Source organism: Hypomesus transpacificus, chromosome 26 (genome assembly GCF_021917145.1).
Source record: "Hypomesus transpacificus isolate Combined female chromosome 26, fHypTra1, whole genome shotgun sequence".
In the NCBI taxonomy this organism is placed as follows: domain Eukaryota; kingdom Metazoa; phylum Chordata; class Actinopteri; order Osmeriformes; family Osmeridae; genus Hypomesus; species Hypomesus transpacificus.
The window spans coordinates 2,195,723-2,218,511 of NC_061085.1; the positions used below are offsets into that span (position 1 = coordinate 2,195,723).

The following is a 22,789-nucleotide window of genomic DNA, read 5'->3' on the forward strand; positions in this document are numbered from 1 at the left end:
TTTCTCTGGAAATGCGCCGACACAACTTCTCAAAGTTTTGTATGTCTGCGCCAAACATTTCAGCCACGACTGTTTCCTCAACTTCAGCTAATACAAAGCTGGCCTTGCTGAAATAAAATTCTGGATCAGCACTAACTCTCCTTGGTCCAGCTACAAACCTTGGACAAATAAGTTAACTAACACTACATCATTTTGTCGCTTTACTGTATAGGGTTACCAAGTTTGCTACCCTTAGAATGTGGCTGTAATTCTGCTGTTGTTATGGCGCGCGTGATATCCGCCTTTCCCCTCATTGAAATGACTGAGTGTGCACCCCTGCAAACCAGGGTGATCAGATGAGAATTGGGAAAATTCGAGGCATCTCAAGTCTCAAGTTTTTTTGGGTCAGGTACACGGAACAACACAAGGTCAGACTGGGCACTGAAATTCTTAAGACAAGACAACGCAAGCACCTGGCATAACATAACGTACACAGAACATAATTAACATCTATGCTGAGCTTAAATAAGTGAAACTTCCTAAATTTACAGATAGCAATAAATAATCCACTATACTAACCCTGATACTAAAACTTCCTAAATATACAGATAACAATAAATAATACACTATACTGCATCTTATGGCAACGGGGCTACGAGCCATTGCGATACATCCATTGTAAACATTAGCGTATGGTGCCGCCTCGCTCTTCCTCATTAGCATTTAAAGCTACAGACACATAAACAGCGCGTCTTGAGGAAAGCTCATTGTGGGACTGCTCGTAGTGGCTGTAATTATTCACCAAGGCTGAATTTCGGTAAAGAGACTTCAGATACAGTATTAGGGGACCACTAAGGCCTATATAAAAGCATCCAAAAACAGCATATCATGTGACCTTTAATAACATTGAAAATGAAATAAATCAACTACAAGGCAAACATGTTACAAAATGAAGGTTACGTCTTACTTACTCTATCATGATTGTTGTAAACAAGAGATAGAAAGCAAGAAGTGAGCAAGGAGAATAAGTAGCCAGAGCTGAGGAGAAGGTCTCAGGAGATCAAGAATCCACAGAGCAATGCTTCACAATTCCCTTTATACACAAGAACAACCAATCAGATACTTCTTGACCCTTATCAACAAATGACTAGCAATGCTACAGTAAGTTACACAATGTGGTGTGAGAGCCATCAAGTAGAGAGTCCGTCCAGCCACTCCAAATTTTAGCATATGAGAGGTGGGGGCAGCTTGACACCCAGCCATACAATGTTGATAAGAGCAGTGTAAGTCTCAGAATTGGGCACCATGGCAGCCGATTCAAATGAGTTAACCCAAATATTTTTGGGACAGACTCTTCAATCTTTTCATCTGAACTAGTATAGCTGAAAGCCATGACTGCTATGACTGCATGGCTGGTTAACTGTTCAGTTAAGAGTGACGCATGATTTCCCCTGATGCAGGGATTTGTATTATTGTAATGTAGTCCTTACCATCAACCAGTGTGTTGATGATAACAAAACATTGATGTATGTTACACATTGATATTCAATCGTAATGTACATCCTATACACTGATGACAAGTGTGACTTTAGGACTAACAGTTAAGCACAGTACAGTCAAATAGGCAATAGGCTTGAGTAGCTGGTGTATCCACTCCAACATACCCCAATTTCTAAATTCATCTGTATACTTCAGCTTTGTACGTGTATGTACTAACGCGAAAGCTACACATGCGGCATTGTTCACATACTCGACATACTGCGTTCTTCATGTCAGCATTGATGTTTAAAAGTCCACTAGGAGGCAGGTCAGCGACATAACATTTTGTGACTAAATACGTTGACAACTAACTACGTCAGGTTTTGTAGGCCATAACAGCAATACCCATGGCTACATAGGTGGAGGTATTGCTAATGTATGTCTAATTGCTAGCCAGCTCACATATTTGATGGAAACAATTTACCGCAGGTGTATACTTCTACTTCTTTGCTCTTTCCTATTTTTGATCTTTCAGCACATCAGAGGATCTTTTGTTAACTGCCCCATTATTTCTGTTGGTATTGCACCTTGTGTATGTGTACATTTAAGGGCCAGGGAGACATGCACAAAGTACACACCAAACAAGCGTTGGTTATGTGCGGCAGCCCTTCAGCATATACATACACGTACTTAGCGTGAAGTATACCGAGGCCTTTAGACGGAAATCTGAAATGCACTAAAGGTTAATATGTACTGTCAGCCTCTGACACACATGCCACCTACATCCCTTCTTAAACTAATCTTAAAACTCCTGAACTATTGCAGACAAATTCAATCAACCATTATCAAACTTCATAGCCTTGTTCTGTTAACAAATGATTTTCTTTTTTTGTTTTACCTCATGTACAGGGGTTCTTCTTTGAAGGGGTTCTCTGTGCTACTTTTTCTAAGTGTGATCAGTACATCTTTACAGGAACACAAGATCGAACCATCAATATTTGGGATGTGGCGTCTGGTACGTATCTAAATGCATATATATATATATATAAATATATAATAATATGTAGCATTATATTTCAAATGACACAATGACAATATGTTTCACATGTAGACTGTCAATTGGTGGGTACTTCAATCCACTGCCATCAGTTATAAATGACAGTAATGTACAGTGCCTGTAGAAATGTATTGACCTTTATGCCTAGAAAGTCTTGATTACGTTAAAATATATTAGACACTCTGAAGTCATGAAGACCTTCATCTTTCCTCAGAACATTCTAACATGGTGTGACACGTAAAATTAATGGTTTATATTTTTTATAGTACAGTGTATTTTGTGTATACCACAAATCTTTACGGTTTGTAATTTACTGTTTACAACACTGCTGTGAATTCCTATTGTCTCAGACAAATGATATTTACATTTTCTGATGTCTTATCCTATTTGACATTTATTTAACTAATGACAATAATTTATTATCAAATTATAATCCAAACAGGGTGTTAAATCTTTTCAACCTTTTTTTCATAGGAAATCTTTTATATGTCCAGTATGTTTATGCTCCCATCATCAAATTGCTGTCGCATAGAAGTGGCTTCGTAGCAATATCCCAGCTCGGCTACATTATCAAAGCAGGTTTCCACTGTCCTTATAAGATCCGTCCAGAATACAATCCACTCCGGAACATCAAGGCCCAGTACAGAGTCACCTCTCGGGAGAAGAATCTGGAAAACAGAGACGTTGTTATCTCAAAAGTCCCTGGTTACAATCCAGCCCAATTCGACTTCATGGGAATGCTTAAATCTAAAACCTCAAGCACATGCCAGTTGCTATGAGTTGTTGGTTGTAATGTGAATTTCCAGATTGTAACACCACTGGTAAAGCATGGCATGTATAAAACTATGGTTATGTTCGCATTTGGTTCTGGGACTTGCAGCTTTCATCCTAATTTAGCCAGTGTTAGCTGGTTGTTTATTGGTCAGATAGTTCATTGGTTATATTGTCTAGACCTGTGTCTTGGTAATGGGTTAGTTATTTAGTTAGTCCCTGTGTTTCCTCGGCCGCTTTGTGGAGTCTTGAACTTTTCATAGTTTAGTCCGAACACTTTATATTCCAGAGTCTAGTCCTTCCGTGACCTTTTGCCTGCCTTACCACATTTTTGGAATTCCTGCTCTGCCCTGTGAATCCTACCCTTGCCTGTCCCTTAACAAAATGTATGGATGGTTGACCAGAGCTTGTCCCCGGATTAGCACAATTCTCATTAATTTTAAAATTCCTTACTTCATGCCTTCCCAAGCGAAGTTCTGATGGGTAGCTAATAGGAGACAGTGATTGTCCCAATCACAATGTCCCCCCTACACCCTAAGCCCTGGACCCTCATAGACTTACTTGACATCACATGGTAAGTGAAGTAAAGGCTGCAAGGGCTCACAATGCTATAAATAAGAATGGAACAGCACTTTGCTGCATTATCTGCAAAAAATTAATGTTGTTGGATCAAATCTGATGAAAGCATATTTGGAATTGATAATCAAAGGACAAACTAAACACAATTTTGTCTATATGAACCATAAGTGAGTTTAGTGCATGTTAACTTTTATTTCTAACCATGTTTACGTGAGGGTTGGTTGCTCTTTCCATGCATGAATGTTTGTTTACTGTTCTTCTTTCCTGTCTTATGAGGCGGGTTTGCCGGGATTTTTCTCTCACTTCCAGGCTCAACCCTGGTAACCCTTGTTGTTGAAAACTGGGCCTGCCCCTTTAAGAAGAAGGACTGTGGTAGCGTTTAACTAGCACTGTGACGGTTATTTTTTATTAGAGCCTGCAATAAGCCAGAAAGGCTTAAGTTGAAGTTAGGGGGAATTTTATTTAAAATTCTTTACAATCTACATCACAATAAAAGTGAAGGGATCAGAATACCCTCTGAAGCCACTATATCCATTAAAACATGAAGTGTGGACTGACATTGAAATGGGGGTGTTTAGTAACTCCCAAATGTTGTGCACTGTCACCCATAAAACTCTAAAGTTCATATTGCACAGGTTAGCAGTCAGGGCGACAGGACAACTCTCGACACCCCGACACTGTACCCAGTACAAATATGCATTGTCAATGAGTTGTGGTAGCATTGTAAAAGTAGGGCAAGTTAATGAATTATGGGGTTACATGTGAAAGCTGTGCATTGGTCTGTTTTATAAAGATCCCCCCATTTACAGTAGAACGCTTGCTTTATGAATTGTGGAATTCTGCAATGAATTAGGACTGACTTGTTACAAGGTGACTTAAGTGATAAATCATTCAATCACACTCACATTGTTTTGGAATTCAAATAACATATTTCATAGCAAAACTAGCTCACCCACAATAACTCCATAGACTAATAGACCTACTTAATATTTATTATTTATTTGCCAGCTGTCGCTTGAATATGCAGACTGTAACTATTGCACGTTAAATATTTATACAAAAGTTGTAAGATGTGTAATAAATAATTAGATGTCATGAATGTTATGTTATACCTTTTCTATAAAGATAATTATAGAAAAATATAGTCCCTGTAAAGTTAATTTCTAGTTTTGTGTTTTACCACCCCCAAAAATTGAAATGTAATGCTTAAACACATTACAAAGTCTGTGAACTGTGTAGTACTGAATCAACATTTTTGTGTTCATTATTTTTTTGGTGGGGCTGAAATCATGCCTCGATGATGCAATGGAGGCACTGAGAATAGCCCCTTCCCTAACACTCTAGTAACTAGAGAGCGTATAAGATTATTAAAAGTTATTAAAACTAATAAACAGTAAAAAATCAGTAATGGAAAATTTTCGTTTTCCATTGCCTGATCACTATTCTTTCAGGACTACATTTTTACTACAGCTCAACACATTTATTTATTTTTAATTTTTGATTTACCTCACGCGGGCCGGATTGGGACAGCCTGTGGGCCGGTTGTGGCCCGCGGGCCGTACAATGCCCAGGTCTGCCATAACTGATTCTCTGGTGCTCAGGTCATAATTTCAATCACGCAGCACGAGGCAGTGTAGGCCTACAGGAATATCTGGACCACAGTCAATCAGAGGCAAAGACCCGCCCCATCTCTGTCTCTGATTAGTTTAGACCACGATATGATCCAACCATTTGTGTGAGTCCCGTCAAAGAAGAAACAAATGCTTTGTTCCTGGAGAGGCAGCGGAGGTTAGGTGCAACGTTGCGACCTAGGAATTTTTTTTGTCGCACCCGTACACATTTTAGTTGCACTCTAGAGCTCTGCTAACCAACAATAACATTACAAACATCTAACTGAACGAACACAACAACTAAAATCCCTCGCACGGCTGTTGTAACCAAACTATTCAAGCCTGTGACCTTGCACTTTGTAGAACACCGTTTCAACCCATTGAGCTACCCTCAAGGATGAGAATACGTGGTCAGTTAATGTACAAAAAAAGGAAGCCGTTTCTCCTGCACGGATTGTTCGATTCGGCCAAAGTTTAAACAGCTGTAATTCAATGATCTTTTGACATATCAAGGTGAAATTGCGCATGGTACTTCAGAACAATGTCATCCTGTTTAACGAAACAGATATTCAAATTTAAGACAGGCTCAAACACTGGCTGGATTCCAACCTACGACCTTATACTTTGCAGGTCACCGTCCCTGCCCATTGAGCTATTCTCAGTGTTGAATATAGTCATGTTCAGTTACTGTATGAAAAAGTCAGCTAAGTTTCTCCTGTGGTAAGCGTTGTTAGATTCAGCCAAGGTTGAAACAGCTCTAATTCAATCAAATTTTGACATACCAATGTAAAATTGTTTATGGTACTTCAAGGGCGTGTCACTTTAAAGCCTATTAGGTTTGAAAACCCATCATTCAAAATGACATTTGATTTAGTGACACAAACATATTGAGGCAATGTGGACATTTACATAAATACACCCTTTTCAGCCATTTTGTATTTTATTCAATTGCCTTAAGTAAAAAATTTAAATACGTCAACGATACATATCTGTACAAAATTTCAAGTTAATTAGGCCTTTGGTTCAAGAGAAGAGGAATTTTGAAGGTTTTCCCAAATTATCATTGTACAGGAAAATTAATCAGGCGGACCTTATGGGTCCTTGAGGCTTTTTTGTTCCTCATGAAAAATGAGGCATGCACACCAAGTTTCAGAAGAATTGGAGCAATGGGGTGGAAATGCAATCACTCTGAAAAGTGGACATTTGGGTGTGGCCTGTGGCGCCCCCTATGGTCTGATGTGGGCCTGTCTGTGTTTGGGCCGTAGTTGTGGCATGTTGTATCTCTATGGTCTGATGTGGCCCATTATTGGTGTAGGGGAACCTACTTGGATGTAGTATCAACGTACCAGGGACGTTTTGAGATATTGGGGCGCAAGGAGAAGAAAAATAATAAGAAGAATATTAACAAAAACAATAGGTTCCCTCCTACCGGAGGAACCCTAATAATAAAACGAACGAATACAATCGGTTCCCTCCTACCGGAGGAACCCTAATTAAAGCTCAACCAACCTACCATTGTGGTGCCGAGACTTGTAGGCTTAGGCCGAATCCCAATACTCCCCCTTACCCCTTCCCCTTAGTTTTGTGCATTCCCGTGAGAGCTAATGGTGTCCCAATACTCTTTTTGAGCTAGGGGTAGGGCTAAGACGAAGGGGTATACAGCCCATAAAAACAAGTAAGATCGGGAGCTTACTTCAAACCTAGAGCTATGTGAATACTGCGCGACCAGCAACAATGGCGGCCAGATCATCCAGAGTCCGATAAATGTAATATTTTCATCATAATTATTTGATTAAAAAAAGATTATGACAGTCTTGTTTTGTGGTATATAGTCCTGTACATATATATTTGCAACCATTTTCCTAATTGAAACAATTCTAAAAATCTCTAGTTTGGTATGCTAATGTCACACTGCTGATTTGCACAACAATACCGCATTTCTCTGACTAGCATGTCTAGTTTTAAGTAAACTCCATTAGCAGCGAATTTCGATTGATATCAGTGCATAACACTACTTGCTTTGGAAATATCGATACGTGCTAGATGACGTACCCGTAACCAAGTGGCGTCCCATTTCTTATGGATATGTAGCCCTTACCCCTCAGTTTTGAGGGGCCAAGGGCTAGGGGTAAATTAAGGGCTAGGGGTAAGGGGTAAGGGGGAGTATTGGGATTCGGCCTTACTAGGCTAGCTTCTTGACGCATGGTCACTTAAGTTATTTTTACTATCAGCTGATCCTGTTATGAACAATTCGATTGGCTAACAAGATGATACACGAGTTCTGGTTGGTTGGAGAGTTTAGGTAGTTGAGACGCTTGCCTGGTCAAGTTGCTAACTTTGAACTAAGCTACAAAAAAATGTGCAAGAATTGGAAGTGCCAACAATTGAAAATGTTTTAGGAAAAAACGATGTTGATAATACCCTTAAACCAGCTCTTCCATTGCCGGGAACAGGTCATTTAAAAAACTAAAGCAGATACACGGGCTCGGCCCACCATCAAATATTTACTATTGTGTTAACATTTTAAATGCGTTAGAACACGTTCATATCGAAGACGAGTCCGTTCAGAATCAGCTACTTATATTAGCAGGTCGACTGACTGATTTCCTTCTCATACATTCCCGTAGCGTCACAGTGCATTTCCCTGTTAAAGCCCAGCTTCCATGCACTTCATGGGGCTGCTTTGAACAGTTTTTACAGTGCTTCAAAACTATACGGTCATTGGATAAATGCTGCGATTATGTCCCGCCCACGGACGCTCAGCTTCTCTGGGGGTGAATGGAGGAGTGGGCTGGTCTGGATGCTGGGCTTCTGCGTGATGATTGGAGGGTCTGTCGAAAGACTGCATTTCCTTTTGATTGACAGCGATTTTGTACTATAAAAAGTCACTAAAGCTATTGACGCTCAGTCTCATCGCGAATTTTGCGAGTGTAGTCGAAAGACAAACTGCTGCAACCCATTTCTTGGTATTTGCTTGGCCAAATTGCTAGCCAATTTTCATCAAACATTTCATACAATTACACACCACATTCCTTTCAGTTTCACCTAATTCCCACATTTCCTTAATGTTTAATATTGTTTTGTTATATCGTTTGTTCATTCATTCAATCATACAGTAGGCTAGGCTAGTGTCGTAGGGGTGAACTAGCCAGTGACCTAGCAAAATAAATGGAAAATGTATATGATGTAGGCCGAAAAAGAGCTTCCCCTATTTGAAACACCGGCATCCGCCACTGCTTTACAGAATGTTAAAAAGTCACCCTAAAAAACAATACATCTCATATTAGCCTGATACAAAAACACATTAATTGGCCTAATTAAAAAAAGTTACAACGTGTTTCCACAAGCACACTAAATCATTTATATACATTATATAAGTAGAACATTTTATTTGAACCCATATAACTTACAGAAACGCAGCAAACCACCGGAAGCAAAAAACGTCCGACTTGACGGCTCCATTTTCGACTCCTTCCCTGACTGCAAGCGGCAACTCTCCAATTAAAAAATACATATTCCCATGGTTTGATGACCTGGATATAATCCTGGGTACAAGACCAATGAGCAACCCAAAAAACGTGGTTGTGCAACACCAAATCATAATTAAAGAGAAATTAAAAGACCGTGTCAGTTTTTTGTTTGTTTTGTTTTTTACAAACGTTGGTTCGCTTAACACAGGACCGTGTGAACACTAACCGGACCAAATGAAAAATGCCACAAAGTACCAACTCATCCACTGATTTGGACCAAAGCAAACAAACTAAAGGTGTGGAAGGCCTCTTATATGGCTGTGTAGAGCCAATCCTGCTAGGAGCATCCATTTTTGTTGTAGAGTTGTAGAGTTGTTGTTGTAGAGTTTAACCCTTTTGTTGAAGTGGTATTTGACAGTTGAGAGGAAAGTCAGTTTGACTTTTACGCAAGTGGGCATGGTTTCAGCGACCTCAGCGGACATACCCCCAGCATTTGAGATCAGATAACAAAAATTGATAAGATTTTGATAACAAATATTTGTTACTTCAAATTTGGCTGGGTGGTTAGGGACACATTTTTCTGCGGTGTACCAAACTCAGAACACATTTTATTGTCACTTTACAGGGACTTTAACATTTGATATGGTTTGCAACAAGAAACAATTAAATGCACTCCTGGTCAAGATTATTGGCACCCCTGAATTTTAAGTACAGAATATCTTAAAAAATAAATGCAAATACTTACTTTGTCTCTCTCTGGAGAATGAAGGGTCCAGACTGCAATTTCTTGTCTTCTTCATTTGCACATAGTTTATTATATACACCTGTGCAGCAGCCAATGAAAGCATGCAAATCTGAAATACAAACCGAAAACAAGGTAAGGTACCCCAAACTCCTTGTTTGTGGAGAATGTTACCATAAACATTGTCAGACCGATTCATTTCATGTAATTGTTTTCTCTTATTAATAACTCCAAAAGGATAACAAAATATCAGTCTTTATGTCTGGCAAAACACCACTATTGAAGTAAAGCGGTGCTGGAAGTTTAGCTTGCTACTTATTTTCTAGGAACATGAATCAGTGACCCTGTTTCCAACGTCTTCCAACGTCCAATTGTTTTGACTACATGACTTATGACTGAACAATTGGTGAAGACATGTTTAGTCTGAAAATTGTTTATGTAAATAAAGCATTTTTTGCCTATTTTGTAGATATTTTATAACATCACACAGGAATATGTTATAGATCCTCACATTTGTTGTAAAAAGGCACCATAAAATTGTTCCATGCATGAATAAATAAATAATAATAATGTATTTTGAATTACTATCTGATCAATCCCCCCTATCCTTGTCATCCTCCTGAGGTCATAAACGAATGAGAAAAGATGTATGACCCATATTATCCAGACTGCAATGCCTGCTAAATTCAACATCAAAGTCAACATCAAAATTGTATTTATGTGTTTATCTTTCCACAAATGCTCCTGGGCACCGTCTAAACGCTACTATATCTTGACAAATGATCCGGGCCAAATAATTGGTTTTCTATATGGCACAATTACATTGGTGGGATGGCAGTACAAATGGGGTTTTGGTCTGGTTTATATTTTGGGAGTAAAGTGAGCATGGAATGTGTGCAGCTTTATAATCATGTCATTGATGAACTGAACATCTTTGTGAACTCTCTTGATACGTCTCTTCTTGTAAAAAGCACAAAGTTACAGAAGTCGAGTCCGCTAAGTAATAGTTGCCCTTGAATTTGAAAACAGCTGTTGTGCCTCTTTGAGACAAATTTCTTAATCTTTAACACATAGAAGTCTTTGATGGCTATGGCCTACAGTCATATTGCATTTTACAGTTGCATCTTATTTTATCTTATACTTTATATCTTACATTGTACAGTATTGTTTTTAAATTATTTAGACTTTTTCTTTTATATTTAAGATTCATTAAGATTGTTTATCGTATGCACCTTCCTGCCACAGTAAATGTCTTGTTTTTGTGAACTTACATGGCGAATAAAGCTAATTCTGATTCTGGCTACTGTCATGTCCCTTGCTACACTTCACCTCAAGCAAGCCTGTCACATACTATGGCGTCAGGTGTCGCGCCAAGGAGTGGAAGATCTAGTTGTAGCAGGAGGCCACAGCTATGTGTACATGCCTTTCTGAAAATTACTCCTGGTACAGCTGCTTAGCGTTTGGCTCAATGGCAGAGCCATAGCTTGTTGCCACAGCAGTGAAGGGCTTAGAATAGTATGTTGACTGTATGAATAGTTCTGAAACTTTTCTCTTCATTATTTTGCCGAATTCTGAGGCAGTCAACCTCCCTTCTTCCCACTTCTGGCACAAGGAGCCACTTCCTGTGGTTTCCAGTTAGATTTTTCTAGCCTCAGCCAGATCAAAGCTATGGTTGCAGAGCTGCCAACTCTCACGGTTTCGCTGCGTGACACATGCATTTCAACCATTTCTCACGCTCTCACGCCACACCTTGTATATCTCACGCTGAAAAGGCAACGCCAAACAAGTAGCCAAGCAAATGTAGTAGGTTGAGAAACGCTACATCTATAGTGTGTGAAGAAACAGACACCCCCTCTATTTCTTTTTTCCTGTGTCTTTTGTTTGGAGTGACATCCAAACCAGTAGAGGGCGCTAAGCGCTACTGTGGGGATTACATTACATTACATTTATTCATTTAGCAGATGCTTTTATCCAAAGCGACTTCCAAGAGAGAGCTTTACAAAGTGCATAGGTCACTGATAATAACAACAAGATAGCCCCACAGCATTGCGGGTAGTCAAAAACAAGAAGTACATATTGTGAACAACCAAAAAATTGTGCTAAAGGGAAGAAACCATTAGATTGGATTAGAGGGACAAAGCGCGGGCGCAGCCTCAGAAATAAATGAGCTGTGGCAAGGCTAACGTCTCCTTCGTCTCTCCGCAGGTATAATCTTTAAAAAGTTAATAAATAACTCCAACTTGGTCCAAATTTATCAGAATTGTATGTAAAATGTTTCAGGAAGTAATGTTTAACTGTAGAATGTATTTTTGTTTGTACTGCTTCATGTAGCATCGGTTTGTATTACGAGTTGCCATGTTCAGTATCAAGTAAATTGTAAAAATGTATTTAAAGCCTTAAGCAAGTAAACTTGCTCAAGTGCTTTGGAAAATGTTAGTAACATGCAAGTGTGTATTTTGTTGATCGTAAATGTTCCATAAATACAAGTTTAAGGTAGCTACCGTGCAGAGTGTTCATAAAGTTTTGCCGCCATTCGGAGGCTTTTGTTCTTTAATGTTGCTGACCGCTTGTGTGTGTGGGTATGAGATCGGAGTGTAGGAGAAATGTAAAGAATAGGTAGTGCAATTAATGCCCTTCTGTAGCAACAGATCTAATCAAAAGTGGACATATGGTTTAATGTTTAATATTTTACTATTTGTATTTGCACTTTATGCTTTATTTTATGGTCTATTGTTTTTAGTCGCTTTGGATATGACTTTACTGTCTATTACCAAATATGTGGTTAATTATTTATTGTCCTATTTAATTTTATTGATTTTTGTGAGCATGAGATAATTGAATGATTCTCAGAAATAAATTAGCTGTGGCAAGGCTAACGTCTCCCCGCAGCGTTATCACACCTTTAGGCTACACAGTCTACCTTTAACTGTGTGCCACTTGTTACCGCCCAGCTTCCCCTAGAGCTGGCGCCGGTAATAATTGGGGGCTCGTCCGGGATGTAAACGAAGCAACTGGTGCCTGGTGAAGAATGCACCTGTATCGTTTATGTGCCCGGAACTTCAGGGAAGACTCCTACTGCGTGTGTCATCCAGAGAGTATCCAACACCATCAATACGTGTTCATACGGCATCATCATAATCGTTAAAATCCAGAGACAACTTTCCAGTTTGAACACAAGCCAGCTACAAGCCATCACCCAATATATTGATGACGGCAGTATCACAGACAGCATTGACGAGTTCAGTGACACTGACTTGTATGAGCTGATCGTTGATTTCCTGAGAGGTGACATGCTCAAGTCACAAGAGGATGAAGGTATGACACAACTGCTCCTTCTAGATGACTTGATTGCCGACCTACAGAGATCTACAGCTGCACCGGGTCCTGGAGGCGAGGGTTCCGTTCACATCCAGAGAGAAGACCAGACCACTGTTCCAGCTCCAGCACTGGTTCATTCCAACACCTTTCCTTCCACCACCCCAGAAGGAAACGTCGCTCTGTTATCACCTCAGCCCAATGATCTCCACTCTATACCACATGACTACTCTCCTGGACAAGACAGAGACATTGGCACACCACCAAGAAGTCTCGCTGCTGCAGGCCAGACCAGCAGAAATGTTGGCCCTCCACTGAATGGGGTTAGTCCATCATCCAGTTTAAGAAATCAGGTATTGAGTATCAGTGATGTTGCAAGTCTGCTTCCACGCAGAGAGTTTAGGCTCCATGGTGGACAGATTTCAGATACTAGTTCAGATGTTTCCTATGGTAACCTGTGTAAGCAAATCAATGAAGGTTTACTTGAATGTTTTTCTAAATCTGAAGTTATCAGAAGTGTGTTTAAAATCACAAAGCCTGGTACATTTAGAGATATTTGGGATGTGACCTCATGGGAAGGGTCATCAAAATGGCCGCCGCCAAAAGAATGGAAGAAACAATAAGAGAAATGAATGAAACACTGAAGAAATTGACGCTAGATTTAAAAGACGTTGCAGCAAAGCAAACTGAGATCACAAACATTTTGGCAGAAGTCAAAGAACTCAGAGAAAGTATGGCTGCAAAAGATCGAAGGATTGCTGTACTTGAAAACAAAGTGTTGAAGATGGATGAACTGGAACGTAAAATCCAAGACATGGAACTGTTCACCCGCAAAGAAGATGTAATAATAAGCGGCCTTGGTGTTAAACCGAGGACGTATGCTGCCGCGGCAACCAAGAGAGACGGCGAGGAAAGTTTAAGCTCGCAAGATCAAGAATCGGTCGAATCGCAGGTAATATCCTTTCTCCAAAGTAGGAACATCCACCTGGACAAGAGCAACATTGCAGCTTGTCACATTCTACCAAGTAAGGACCGCGCGATCAAGCCCAGAATCATAATGCGTTTTGTGAGTCGTAAACACAAAACAGAGCTATTGATGCAGGGGAAAAAGCTCAAAGGCACGGCAGTGTACGTCAACGAACACCTAACATCTAAAAATGCTGAGATTGCTAGAGTAGCACGGCAGCTATGGAAGGAACACAAAATAAAGGCAACCTGGACTAGGGATTGCAAGGTGTTGATAAGGTTGAATGGCCCCTCGCCTGAAGCGGAGAAAGTGTTGATGATTAGGGAGCTGAAAGACCTGGACCGCTACAAATGAAGATGATGCCAAATATGCTTTTGGGTAATATAAGAATTCCGTGCCAGGTGAAGACCAGAAGATTAGCCACGTTTTTGGCTGGATATTCATTCTATTTTCTACTTCTTTTGAAGGGCGTTCGAAAAGCCTCTATCCTCATGGTTCTATGTCTTTTAAGTTTTGAATGGAGTTCTGCGCGCCTATTGGAACAAGGTATGAAGCACTTTTCCACCTTCATTATGACTGTATATAGTAGGCCTATATTCTCTGTTAATCGATCTGGATCTATAATGCTTCCATGGAGACATAGGCTCAAGCTCTATAAACTGTTAAAACCACACTGCCTCTGCTACCGCTGCTTTTTCATAGGCCTATATAGCCCTACTTTCGTTTTCTGCCGCGGGGACTTCCCCCAGATCTTTTTTTTCTTTTTTTTCTCAGGATTGCAGCTGAGCCTATTTTTTATTTTCACTTTGGACTTATTGTGGACTAAATTATTTATTTTGTTCTCAACCTGGTTGCACTTGCTGCTTGATGTAGGCCTATATTTTATAGTTTCTTTATGGGACTGTGTGGATGGATGCGGGCAGGGGTGCCTATTTGCGCCGTGGATGCAACAGTTATACCGAAAAGATTCTGGTTTGAGGGAATGGCCTGCACCCGCAGTCTTATTGGCATGGGCATGTTATCTAACTGATAATAGAAAATGATGACTGAGACGGATTTGCCCGTGCCTACAGGGGACAATTTTTCAGTCATACATTTTAATTGTAGGAGCTTGTATGCAAACTTTGCCATGATCCAGGAATACATAAGGTCTTTTAAACATACATTTTCAGTAATAGCGCTGTCAGAAACATGGCTTGATGAAGATCGAGGTGTAGATTTCTGTATGGAAGGTTATGAACTGCATCATTGCAGTAGAAGAGATAAGAGGGGAGGCGGCGTTGCCTTATTTGTGACCACTGATTTTAAATGCAGAATTGTAGAATGTATGACAACAGCCATTACTGATTTATTTGAATGTGTTACAGTGGAGATTGATATGGAAAATAAGAGGAATGCTGTTGTTACATGTATTTACAGAACACCTGGGTCAAAAATAGAAACATTTAATGAACATCTAGAAAAAGTGTTGTGTCAGCTTAACGAAAAGAAAATGTATATTTTGTGTGGGGACATAAACATTGATTTGTTGAGTCTGCATAGACAAGTACCAGCTAGTGACTATTTGGAGATGCTATACAGTAGAGGGTTGTACCCATTGATCACCAAGCCAACTCGGATAACATCAACATGTTTGACATTGATCGACCATATCTTTACAAATATTTTAGAGAGTAAAACCAAGAGTGGCGTGTTGATCAATGACATAAGTGACCATCTGCCAGTATTTCTTGTGTACAATAACAACTACAAGAGGGAAAAAAGGGAAAAACGGGAGAGTACATTCAAGTACAGAAGAGTACGGACAGAAGAGGCAATAAACACTTTAAAAAATGAATTATTAAATCAAAATTGGGAACCATTATATAAAGAAGAAAATATTGATAAAGTTTATGAAATATTCTTGGGGATATTTAAATTGTTGTATGATAAGTATTGCCCATTAAAAGAAATTAAAATGAAATTAAAATATTCAGATAGTCCATGGATAACCAAGGGATTACAAAATGCCTGCAAAAAGAAAAATACACTATATAAAGAGTTTATAAAGCTTAGAACCAAAGATGCTGAACATAAATATAAGAAATATAAAAATAAACTAACTAACATTATGAGAATTAGTAAGAAAGAATATTATAGAAAATTAATAGATAATAATAAAAACAATATTAAAGGTCTATGGAAGATACTGAATAATGTTATTGGAAATGGTTCTAGACAAGTTAATTATCCGCATGAGTTTATTGAAAATGATATGACTATTGACAATATGGATGATGCAGTAAATGGCTTTAACCAATATTTTGTAAATGTTGGACCAGTACTGGCTGAAAAAATACCTGTTCCTGTGAGATCTGATGACAGGATTAATGATTTCATAGACATTAATCCAAAATCAATGTTTCTAACAGCAGTGGAAGAGAGTGAAATTATAGAGATTGTCGATAAATGCAAAAATAAAACTTCTACTGACTATGGTGACATTGATATGAGAATAGTCAAAGAAGTAATTCACGGAATTTCGAAGCCATTGACGCACATCTGTAATTTATCATTTAAAACTGGTAAATTCCCAAGAAAAATGAAAATTGCAAAAGTCATACCGCTGTAAAAAACTGGAGACAAACACCACTTCACAAACTACAGGCCTATTTCACTGCTTCCTCAATTCTCAAAAATCTTAGAAAAAGTATTTGCTGCTAGACTTAATAAATTCATCAATAAACACAATTTACTAACTGACAGCCAATACGGATTCAGACCCAACCGATCCACTTCATTAGCAGTCATTGAGCTAATTGAAAATATTACAAATACCCTGGACCAAAAGAAATATGCAGCTGGTGTTTTTATTGATCTCAAAAAAGCATTTGATACCATAAATCATGATATATTAATTAATAAATTAGAACGGTATGGTATCAGGGGGGTTGTATTAAACTGGCTGAGGAGCTATCTACAGAACAGGCAACAGTTTGTGAAGATGGGTGAATACGTGTCAGCTTGTTTGGACATTGCTTGTGGCGTCCCCCAGGGGTCAGTGTTAGGGCCAATTCTTTTTATTCTCTACATAACTGACATATGTAAAACATCAAATATTTTACAATTTGTGTTATTTGCAGATGACACAAATATTTTTTGTACGGGAGAGGACTTGCAGCAGCTTCTGGAGTCAATTACATCTGAAATGAGCAAATTAAAAAGGTGGTTTGACAATAATAAATTATCATTGAATTTAAGCAAAACTAAAATCATGTTGTTTGGAAATTGTAATTTAAATAGTGATGTAAATGTCAAGATAGATGGTGTTAACATTGAAAGAGTGTATGTAAATAAATTCTTGGGTGTGACAATAGACCACAAGCTATGCTGGAAACCTCACATAAATCATGTTAAATCTAAACTGTCACGAAGCATCTCAGTCCTGGGTAAAGCAAAGCATATATTGGATCACAAATCATTGCATATTCTTTACTGCTCAATGATCTTACCTTATTTAAATTACTGTGTGGAGGTCTGGGGGACCACTTACAAAAGCTCACTGCAACCACTAGTCACACTTCAAAAACGAGCCATAAGAATAATCAACAAAGCTGGATATTATGATCATACCAACCTCCTCTTTTTACATTCCTGTATCATAAAGTTCAATGACCTGGTTGAATATCAAGTTGCACAAATCATGTTCAAAGCTAGAAATAAACTGCTACCAGGTAACATACAAAAACTTTTCTTTGACCGAGAGGGGGGTTACAATTTGAGGCAACAGTTAAACTTTAAGACACTGGCGGTTGCATCTCAATTGGGGGTGTGAAACTGTGGAATGGGATGAGCACGGAGCTAAAGCAATGTCCAAACATGATCCAGTTTAAAAGAAGGTTCAAATCAATGATTTTCATAAGGTATAGGGATGAGGGTGTGAATTAAGAAGGAAATTATAATGATATGGATATAAATACTGATTGTATAGATATGTATGTAGATATGGATATATTGATTGTTTATAAATATAAATATAGATATATGCATTGTATAAATATATAAAATATAAAAGATTTATAGTATATTGGGTTGTATGTAAATGGCAAGTGTGGTGTGGAGGAAAGGGGCAGGATTAAATAAGTGTAAACTTCTTCCTGCTCCTTTTCAGGCATATCTCAACAACACAGATAATTTGTTTGGTTTTGTTTTTTTTGTTTTTTCTTTGTGAAAACATAGTTTTTGTTTGTTGTATTTCCATGCTTTTCATTTTGTTTTGTATGTGGATATGTCTGAAATAAAACTAAATCAAATCAAATCAAATCAAAAGATATGTTACTCAACAAAGGTGATTTAAATGTAGATGAGCTTAAGGAGATTTCTTCGCTCTCACATTCGTGACAAAAACAGTACAGAGCTCTTTCAAGAGTTGAGTAATGCCAAACAGTCAGAAAAGGGGATTCCACAGCAGGTCTTGTACCGAGTAATGGGGTTGAAACAACGTGTTCTTTTTGAGCCCCAACAAGTTGGTACTAGTTTTACTTATGATGTTAAACTTGTTCAAGGTACTTTTCTCCATACGCTCTATCAAGGGTTAAATGAGAAATGATTGTCAGGCACGACTTAAAATCCTTCCTTAGTGACATGCAAGTTAGTGATTATCTTTTATTAGAACAAATCAGTAAGTCAACAAGTGAAGAGGCAGAAAGACAGAAAAGACTTGGTACAACTGGTTAGACTAAAACAGTGACTGTTGCTGCACTTGACAGTGGTGACAAAACTACAGACAACAAAACTGACAGAGAGCAGTAAAGCCAGAATGACGCTGTTAGAGAACTAACAGCACAAGTGTCCTCACTGACTAAACATCTAGCCCAAATGACCAAATCACCTGACAGTCCAAAACCCATTGACTAGCCGTGAAACACACAACCCACAGGTACGAGGAGAAACAAGGGGCAGATGCAAATCGTGTGTATAACAAAACATAATCCCATGTCATCATTGCTTTGTCTGTGGTCAAACAGGACAAAGGGCTATAGGGTGTCTCCAGCGAAAAGTGTTGGGAAACGCCACATGGTCACTGGAGAGGGGCAGCCAGTGATCGAGACAGTTTTGCAATCAATCAAATTTTGTAGACATGTTAACTAGTCCACCAATCTTAGGCCCCGTTTACACGGAAGAAAAACGCATATATTTTCATGCGGTTTGGCCTTTCATTTACACGAAAACTGAGGTTTTATCACAGAAAACGATCATTTCTAAAAACTCCGGCCAAAGTGGAGATTTCTGAAAACTCAGTTTTTGTGTTTGCGTGTGCACTAGCTTAAACAGAGTTTTAGGTTCTCAAAGCTCACAGTATGGGACTAAAAAAGCATCACGTCATGAGAGCGTCCTGTTTATGTAACACGTGCGTTCGACTTCATGCAGCGCCGGCGTCGCCTGCAGCCCGGCTGACTTGAAGCAGCCAATGGCTTTCTCAGCTTCAACGCAGCCGGCTGTCGGCACCGCTGGTGGTGCATGAAGTCGAACACAACTAGCATAATGGGGTCATTTATTTGTGAATTGCGTTATATTTCTGAATCACGAAATATATTTGTGCATTGCATTTGTGAATCATTCAAACAAATGAACCTCGCGCCTGAAAGGTAAAGGAAGTCGGTCGTGTTATTCGTAGTTGTTGATTTTGAAAATTGTGATTGGTTTGCATGGCTTTATCCTTCAGATTACACTGCCGCCTACAGGTTTGGCATAGTTATGATGGCGCTCGGGGGCGTATATGCGGGTTCATGTAAACAGAAACATTTTTGAAAACGTACTTGTGTGTTCGACGTTATTTTAGAAAACGGAGGGGCAAAAATATTTGTTTCTGTAAATACCCGGCTATGTGTAAACGTAGCCTTAGCGTACCCAGACTTTGACTTACCTTTCGTCCTCCATACAGACGCTTCTAATGAAGGACTGGGGGCCATACTTTACCAACACCAGAACAACAAACTACGTGTCATTGCATATGGTTCCAGGACACTCACACCCGCTGAAAAAAAACATAACTTTCATTCTGGCAAGCTTGAGTTTTTGGCGCTCAAGTGGGCGATCTGTGACAAATTCAGGGATTACCTTTATTACGCTCCCACCTTTACAGTATTCACGGACAATAATCCCCTCACATATGTTTTGAGCAAGGCCAAGTTGAATGCAGTTGGGCATCGCTGGGTGGGTGAGCTAGCGGATTTTCACTTTACTATAAAGTATCGCCCTGGTAAATCAAATGCCGATGCTGACACATTGTCCAGATATCATGTTAAACTGACAGATCACTTACCCGAGTATTTAGAGACAATGCCACCTGAAGTCATTTCTGCCATTTGGCAAGGCGACAAGGCTATGAGAGACAGAGAAGTGCCATGGGTTGCCGCTTTTTCATGGGTTGCCGAATGTCAATGACTTCAACACTGAAGGTACTCCTGTAATCTCACCTGAAGACTTTCGAACTGCTCAAAAAGAAGACAAGTCAATCAATGAAGTGATACAGTTGAAAAAAAGAGGATGGAATCCAAATGATAAGGATAAGAGACAAATGACACGGGAAACAAGGAGACTAGTACACGAATGGAACAGACTAAAACTTGACCAAGGACTGCTGTACAGATGTACTGGAAAAAGTAAACAGTTAGTTCTACCAGACACACTGAAAAAGACTGTTTTGAGACATTTGCATGATGATACGGGTCATGTGGGCGCAGTCAGTCATTCACTTAGCAAGAGAACGCTTTTATTGGCCATTCATGCAGTGCGACTTAGAGGATTAAGTTATTCTCCAATGCACTTGTCTAAAACAAAAACGTCCATGTGTTCCGGACAAAGCTCCAATGGGTTCAATCACTACTAGTGCCCCATTTGAACTTGTATCAGTTGACTAACTTCACCTCGAACCAAGTAAAGGCGGTTACGAGTATATATTAGTCCTGGTAGACCACTTTATGCGTTTTGCGCAAGCTTATCCAACGAAAAATAAGTCACGCAAAATGGCGGCCGAGAAAATATTCCACAACTTCATCCCAAGGTTCGGGTACCCTGAAAAACTCCACCATGATCAGGGCAGGGAGTTCGAAAATAGACTCCAACAACTGGCAGGAATAGCTGACTCTCGAACTACCCCTTATCATCCACAGGGGAATCCTGTTGAGCATCTAAACAGAACACTTCTTCAAATGTTACGCACCTTGCAGAAAGAAAAGAAAACGCAGTGGAAAGATCATTTGCCTCACATTCTCCATGCGTACAATTGTACGAGACATGAAGGAACTGGGTACTCACATTTTTTTCTCCTGTATGGTAGAATGCCTAGACTACCCGTAGACTTACTTTTTGACATCAAACCTAAAGTTTCCTTTTCTGGCTGTTTTCTGAGGCAATTTTATATGCTTCTTGCATACGACATGCCCATTTTTTAGCATACTCTTGTGTCGTTTTACAGTCACTTTCAGGTTTGTAAAAAGTACTACGCCAAAAACGCAAAAGGCATCCCTTTACAACCTGGAGACAGAGTACTTGTCAGGAATCTCTCGGAACGAGGTGGACCTGGAAAACTAAGAGCTTACTGGGAAAAGTGTATCCACAGAGTTATTGAAAAGATTGGAGATGGACCTGTATACAAAGTTCAAAGTGAGACAGGAGACCGAAAACTTAGAATTCTACACCGAAATCTCCTTTTGCCAGTCAATGACTTACCAGTAGAACCAGAACAATGTCAAAAGGAAAACCAGACAAGACAAAAACAAAGAAAGGAACAAAGACAAATCCAGAATGCTCAGAACAGTCATATGGGGAAGAGGACTACACCTACAACTGGCACCGTGTGCCTGTATGTCAAAATAAAACTACTCCTCAACCACATCTTGGACTCAGAGCAGCAGAACCTGCGTTCCAACCGGAAAGACAAAGTATTCCACAAGTTCGAGTGCCACAACAAAGTGCGCCTTCACCAGTTGAGATACGAATGTCGAATGTGTTGATCCCAGATGTTGAACTGGATTCCGCAACAAGCACATTTATCCTGTAAAAGAATGATTCTGTGTTCAGCATTCCTTGTGTGTATAGAGAAGCCTACCCCCAAATCTGAACTTTGGGTAACATGAGGCATATGTAAACAAGGTGACCTGGGCTGAACACTTTCTCTTACTGGAGAGGCCATAAAAGATGTCTGGCCTTATCTGTGTTGGGTGAATCATGTGGTCAAGCTTACAGGGGTCAAAAGGCACACACTCAAACACGCACGCACACACGCACACCAGGTCTACGCAAGGAGCCAATGAAGAAGAGCCATGGAACATTTGCATGCCTTTGTCTTAACCAATGACTGTAAAGAGTGGGGCTGCTTAAATAGCTAGCTAGCACAACATGCTAGCAGACAAACTTGTAGCACAATGGCGTGTGATGTTTTTGTCTCCTTGTGGGCCGGCCGCAAGCAATAAACTTTCTTAAACTTGTTCATCGACTGACTGTGCAATGCTTGATAGATTAATATTTCTGACACAATGGTCCTTCCAGCCTGGAATCCAATATCCATTCCACCATCCAGAACCCAAGAACTAATAACTAAAATCGTGCAGACGTGCACGACGGTTGAGAACCTCGCAGCAAATATGGCTCTTTAAAAAGAGCCCCCGTTTTGGGGGGGGGGGGGGGGGGGGATGGTGGAATTCTGGACTAGCTGAGAGGCACAGCCTTCGATGGACAAGGTAAGAATAACATTTGTCGACTTGTGTTTTTGGGGAAGAATTTAGAAAAATTCCACAGTGTAGTCATTAAAAATGCACTCTGGTCCTATATCTGCTA

The 22,789-nt window shown here is 39.6% G+C and overlaps 1 protein-coding gene across 2 annotated transcripts in view; it reads right to left on the bottom strand.

Annotated features, from left to right (window-relative positions):
- Positions 1-863: 863 nt before the first annotated feature.
- The window catches only part of zgc:113223 (uncharacterized protein LOC541424 homolog), a 130,247-nt gene continuing 108,321 nt past the window's right edge, over positions 864-22,789 (bottom strand). Inside the window, exons 8-10 of one of the 2 annotated variants that reach the window (XM_047049922.1) lie at positions 20,428-20,442; positions 19,875-20,333; positions 9,732-9,799 (exon numbers count right to left, since the gene is read on the bottom strand). In XM_047049922.1, coding sequence (XP_046905878.1) covers positions 20,304-20,333; positions 20,428-20,442 — 45 coding nt within the window. In that variant the 3' untranslated portion in view covers positions 9,732-9,799; positions 19,875-20,303. Of the gene's footprint in view, positions 3,184-9,690; positions 9,800-19,874; positions 20,334-20,427; positions 20,443-22,789 lie in introns of those variants that run through there. The other variant, XM_047049920.1, reaches the window with a different exon arrangement.